At 33.3% G+C, this 5,893-nt stretch overlaps 1 protein-coding gene across 8 annotated transcripts; it reads right to left on the reverse strand.

Moving 5' to 3' along the window:
• Positions 1–1,550: 1,550 nt before the first annotated feature.
• LOC149142418 (uncharacterized) lies at positions 1,551–5,478 on the reverse strand. Of its 8 annotated transcripts, XR_016264577.1 has the most exons (4): positions 5,010–5,465; positions 4,791–4,849; positions 1,831–1,943; positions 1,551–1,674 (listed from the first exon to the last, which is right to left on the reverse strand). XR_016264577.1 is itself a non-coding variant. In XM_089448738.1 (2 exons), the coding sequence occupies exon 1, from the start codon at positions 5,220–5,222 to the stop codon at positions 5,013–5,015; it is 210 nt and encodes a 69-aa protein (XP_089304864.1). In that variant the 5' UTR covers positions 5,223–5,471; the 3' UTR covers positions 1,779–1,943; positions 5,010–5,012. The 8 variants fall into 8 exon arrangements, 3 of the variants coding, with proteins under 3 accessions (XP_089304864.1, XP_089304865.1, XP_089304863.1); XR_016264578.1 differs by lacking the exon at positions 4,791–4,849 and having other exon boundaries at positions 5,010–5,472; XR_016264574.1 differs by lacking the exon at positions 1,551–1,674 and having other exon boundaries at positions 1,779–1,943.
• Between the last annotated feature and the right edge of the window lie 415 nt (positions 5,479–5,893).

Genomic DNA, 5,893 nt, shown 5'->3' on the forward strand with positions numbered 1-5,893 from the left:
ACATGTAAAAGGTAAGCAACCAAAGTTGTAAACCTTCAATTAAAAAATAACAATTGTTTCACAAAATATAAATCCTATAGGTCTCATCCTATTTACAATAGCAGGATGTCTCATATTAAAACAACTTCTAGATGTCTAAAATTAAAGGGAATAAATCAAAACACACTTGAGAATCAAATGGTTTTCAAGTTGTTTCGATGACAATCATCATCCAATTAGTTTAGCGCCAAACTTGATACAACATAGTTATCAAATCATTCTCTTTACAATTTGAGAACCGACAGTTTCCAAAATGTTTAAACAACGAGTACTTTTGGATGGATCCATCATCAAACTATACACAAAATATAAATGACAATTGTCCTTTTCTCCACCCATGTGGCAATCAAAATATAACTATAGTTGTATGCCAGGCACAGGGTCCATAATAAACCTATGCAAATAAGATCCTCATCTAATCACTTTGTCATTTGCCATGTGGAGCTCCAAACTTTTAACACAAAATTGGAATTTACAATATGTGTGTAGAGTTGGATACACATCACAAATGGATCAACAACATTCTTGAAGAGTATCCATTGCATTCTTGTAGAGAATCCACACTCTCAAAATGATTATAAGTATGGATTTCCTCCTACTTATTATCAAATAACCAATGAAATGTGAAAGAATACAAACCAGACGGTATCCTATAACAAGATTGATATCTAAACACTAAAAGGATTGGTAAAGGATAGGAAGGCCAGTAAAAAAGGATAAAAATCATGCTAAAAGTCTAGTCAAAAGATGACATTGCCAAAGCCCGTCAACGACAACCTAAAATAATTGTTTGGAGATTCTATCACCATTTAAAAAAAAAATCAAGTTGAAAACCAAGCTCCTTTTATAAAACATATAAATTTTGTTGCTTGTAGAAACTTTACATCTTTAGCATGCAACTATTCATTAAAGTTTTATACTTCGTGCAACTTTCTCAACAAGCTTTGTATTTGTAACAACTTGTTTGGCATTCCCATGAAATTAGAGAGTTGTTTTATTAATAGCTTGATTGCACTATTCAATTTAGCTTATGTCAACCTTTGGGCCACTTAGGGATAAGATCATTGTCTACTTCATACTCTTCAAGCAAATTGATCTTTTGAGATGAGAGCCACACAATGTCTAACCAGATTTGGGAAAGACGACAATTTTATCCCACATAATTGCAAAAGCAAACTTCTGATTTGCAATCTTTTAATTTGCATCTTTTGATCTCACTTCACACATGACTTTTCGCAATTTTCTGATTTGCGATTAAAGTTTTATGCTTCGTGCAACTTTCTCAACAAGCTTTGTATTTGTAACAACTTGTTTGGCATTCCCATGAAATTAGAGAGTTGTTTTATTAATAGCTTGATAGCACTATTAAATTTAGCTTATGTCAACCTTTGGGCCACTTAGGGATAAGATCATTGTCTACTTCATACTCTTCAAGCAAATTGATCTTTTGAGATGAGAGCCACACAATGTCTAACCAGATTTGGGAAAGACGACAATTTTATCCCACACAATTGCAAAAACAAACTTCTGATTTTCAATCTTTTAATTTGCATCTTTTGATCTCACTTCACACATGACTTTTCGCAATCTTCTGATTTACGATCTTCTGATCTCACTTCACACGTGACTTACAATCTAATTAAAGTCAAACAATCAAATGCAAAAAAAAATTGTTATTACATTACCTCTAATTTAAGTAATGGACTATTTATCAAACAATTCATTAAATAAACCAAATGTTAAATGTTAGGAACTTGCTTTATTAACACTCATGTCACGGTCTTAACTTACACTTCATGCACAAAATAAATGCACATTTATGCCTCTTCTGCTCTATCTTGTAAAGAAAATAAAACTTTCTTATCTTCCTACGATTCCACATGTTGATGACCATCACCTCACACCTGCAGATTGTACCAGGTTAAAATCACTATCTCGATAAACCAAATAAGAAGACAGTTTGTCATCCAATATCAAAATTGACTCTCTTTGGAACCCTTTGACAACTAAATTTTATTTCTTTTGCGAGAGATATATTTATATAGTCTATAGAATATTTGCGTTGTTATACAATGATTGATATTAGCAACTAAGAATATAAAGAAAGTATTAAAAAAACATATCATATTACGAGCTCAATAAAGGTAACTTTGTTTATCACATTATTTTCAGAAATTGAGCAAACTTTATTTATCACATTATCATGAGAAACTGAGTTAAAAGACATCCCTATTAAAAATTATAGATTAGAAATTGCAATGGAAAAACATTATAAACCGGAAGATTAAGAATTGCCATTGATAGCAAGGCACAGCAAATATGCAATTGTTATATAGAGGTAAATTTACTTTTCTAAAATCATAAAAGGGAATTTTATTTATTATTTTTCATTTTTATTTTGAACAGTACCAAGATCCCTTAAAGCAAATGTAGATTGCACTCGTGATTACGTTCTAGAGAATAATGATACCGATGGAATAAAAGTGTCTAATGAGTTGGATTAGCATCTTAATACGATGCTTGATATCATATATAACCTTTAAAGTTGATCTAGCATCCCATATGATGTTTTGAATATTAATATGAGTAATCTTCAGTGACGTTGGAGTAAACTAGGTTATATGAATCAAAGTACTTAATAGAATTAAAGGAAATTTCTCTCCCCTTCAATACTTCACGAAGCTGAACACCAAATAGGGTAAAAATTGGTATATTATTTTGTCGCTGGCTTGATTGAAGTGAATAACAAGCCACACTTTTGGAAGATGTTTTCCTGAATGGCAATTCAAAAATTCAGTTTAGTAGTGTATGCTTTTAGAGAGGAACTATTTTTTTTAATCAGCCAATGTCCCTTGTATGAGAGAGGAGTAGCAATGGAAACCTGGGTCAGTACAGATAAACTCCCACTGTTTTACTGATTAACCACGACCAACTACAGAGTTTAACCTTAACATTAATATATTAAAAAATATAATAAGTGTGATGTAAAAACGCTATAACTCTACATTAAAAAAATATTATTAATCACAAAACAAGTAAGATTTTAGCCCAAATTTTAAGTCTGCATCGGAGGATTGAGTATTCCTTTTGACAAGTGTTTTTTGGAAGGACCCTCTTTTAGCCCATACTGCAATGAAGATATTATTACTACAAAGGTACATGCTTAATCTCATTTTTCTTGAAACCGGGAAGGGTAAGAGCACTCACTTTCTCAGCAAGTTGGACGAATTTGCAAGAACACTTCACTCCAGATTTAAGATTTCTGGGATGGTTAACTTATTGTAATAGATTTTCCGGATCCATCTCATTCATGTTGATTTGAAGATCGAATTTCCCGGATCCATCTTATTCATGTTGATTTGAACATCGAAGTTTCGAACCCACAACTGTGATTCATCACCAAGATACAGAAATGTGATGAACCAACAGTTGTAAGTTCGAAACTTAAATCTTCAAATCAACATAAATGATAGATCTAGAAAATCTATGGCAACAAACACTTCATTCTTCATTCTTTTGAAGACGTATGTGGGAGAATGCATTTTGTTTGTGTTACATCTCAACAGACGGCAAATACAGAGCATACAACTCAACAGCCAATACAGAGGATACAACTCAACAGCCAGCAAATACAGAGGAAAGAAACCTATATAAAGACAAATACAGAGGAAGGAAAAAAAACAACAACAAAACAAAACCTTTATAAAGAGGCACCCTTACAGACAGCTTCCATAAGGCTCTCCAAACAAAGTAAGTTACACTCCCAAGGGACTTATGACCACTGTTAGTCCCCACTAGACATTTTTATGACGACAGAAAGCAGCAGCGGAGTTTGATAGTTCATCTCTTTAAATAAATGTCTCTTTATAATTTAAAAAATAAAAATGATATATATAACAAAAGAAATACCAAAACAGGGATATAATGGACTAGGATAATGTAAGGTTGAAAGCCTCATCCATCGATGTCTTCAACCAGATATAACTCACAATGACTATTATGATCATAAAAATGCAAGGGTGTTGAGACTCTGTGCTATATTTTTTTCTACCAGCCACATCTGGTTCCATTTTAAGGTATTTAAATAAGAATGAACTCTATAAGAATGAGATTGTTGGATAGCTGGTATTTAGTTAAATGTAACTAAACAACAAAGGGCATACATATCACAACGTAGGATTTGATTTGAAAAGAATGTACCTAGGTTACAAAGCAGGATTTGAATTTGAAGAACATATACATGTCACAAAGCAAAATTTGAATTGAAAATAGCAATTTTATCCTCTCAACTACTTGAAAAAGACCTAGTTGACAAACTGTGCACTACACATCAATATAATAGGAAAAAGAAAAAAAGTAAATACACAGTGCAAAACGGGGAATACAACTGTTAGTGCGCAGTAATCATTTTATTGTTACAGAAAGCAGCCAGGTGTGACAGTTTGTCTCCTTAAATAAACGTCCCTTTACAATACAAAATTAAAAAAATACCAAACATGGATGTAATGGACTAAGATAATGCAAAGCTGGAGGCCTCATCCATCGATGTTTTCATCCAGATATAACCCACGATAAATATTCTCATTTATGAGATGCTGTGCTACTTACAAAAACAATGAGAAAATTAGAAGAATACATTGCAAAACAGGGAATACAATAAAATGGGCAAATCATTTTATCAAATAGAAATGATGAAGATCCTAAGTAATCCCCAGTCTCAATAAATCGCCAATGTTACTGAGAGCACTTGCCTTCATACTCCAATGGGCATGTGCCTCGAAAAGTTCCAAAATATTTGACAATATAAGACCTACAGATTTTAAACAAAGTGAACTTTAAATAACAAACCCTTATCCTCCAGAAAAACAGAAAATGTAGACAGTTCCTCCCAAAACAACCAGAGGTTTCAGGAAATGGGCAGATCTATCATCTCTGACATTATAAAGAAAAGGCGGATACAAGAGCCTTACCAGTTATCCGAAGTATACATGCACTCCCACCGCTATCAGAAATATGGCGTACAGGCCGAAGAATATGAAAGAGTGAACCAGAATAGATATACCACTTGTACGAAAGTTGCTGAACTCCACGGTACGACTGCTCCCAGGAAGCTGAAACAAGAGCCCCGGCGTCAACAATACGAATAACAACACTCCGATAAGAACAGGCCCCCAGTCTGCCATTTCTCTAATTGAACCCCTGTGCAGTGAAATCGAACAGACCCAGAAGTATATTGATAGGACCAGTAGTCCTGGATGTGTAACGTACAAGACCAAATAATTAAATTGCGGGTGCGGCTATTTGCCCTTCTGCTTTGTTCACCAGAAATTTCTAGATGGCATAGAATATTGGGTTGCCTGAGCCAATCTTGAGGGTGATTAAGGTCTAGGGTCCCACGAGGAAAAAGGGCAGAACGCGACAAAATTATTCTTATGCGTTTACGGTTAAAAGAAAGAGGTGTGGATGGTACAGAGTGAAGGCAGTATCCTTGCAGTTTCTCAGTTTGATAATGACCAGTTTGGGTGCTTTTGAACAAAAGGTCCCAACCTACTTGTGAGTCTCTGCTTTTATTTTTTGGTCTGGAGTCACCGTAAATTTGATGTTCTTACTCTTTGTTTTTAAGTTTTTTGTCATTGGTAATCATGAATTTGATTGAGTTGGATTTGAACTTATCATTTTTTTTAAATAAAATATATACTTTCCAGGATTATAGCCACTTTAAGTTATATAATATTAATATTATATTCTAGTTTAAATAATTAATATTTATTTACGATTTTAATAGGTCAATTATTGATTTAGTATTTTTCACTAGTTTTAAAATAATCTTGAGTTTTTTCTTCTCAATATTTTG

This window comes from Pinus tabuliformis, chromosome X (genome assembly GCF_031772625.1).
Source record: "Pinus tabuliformis cultivar Carrire ecotype Pingquan chromosome X, CPIR1, whole genome shotgun sequence".
NCBI classification, from domain to species: Eukaryota; Viridiplantae; Streptophyta; class Pinopsida; order Pinales; family Pinaceae; genus Pinus; species Pinus tabuliformis.

Bases quoted from the DNA above. Each gene is read 5' to 3' on its own strand.
- LOC149142418 (XM_089448738.1), bottom strand. From the start codon at position 5,222: ATGGCAGACTGGGGGCCTGTTCTTATCGGAGTGTTGTTATTCGTATTG.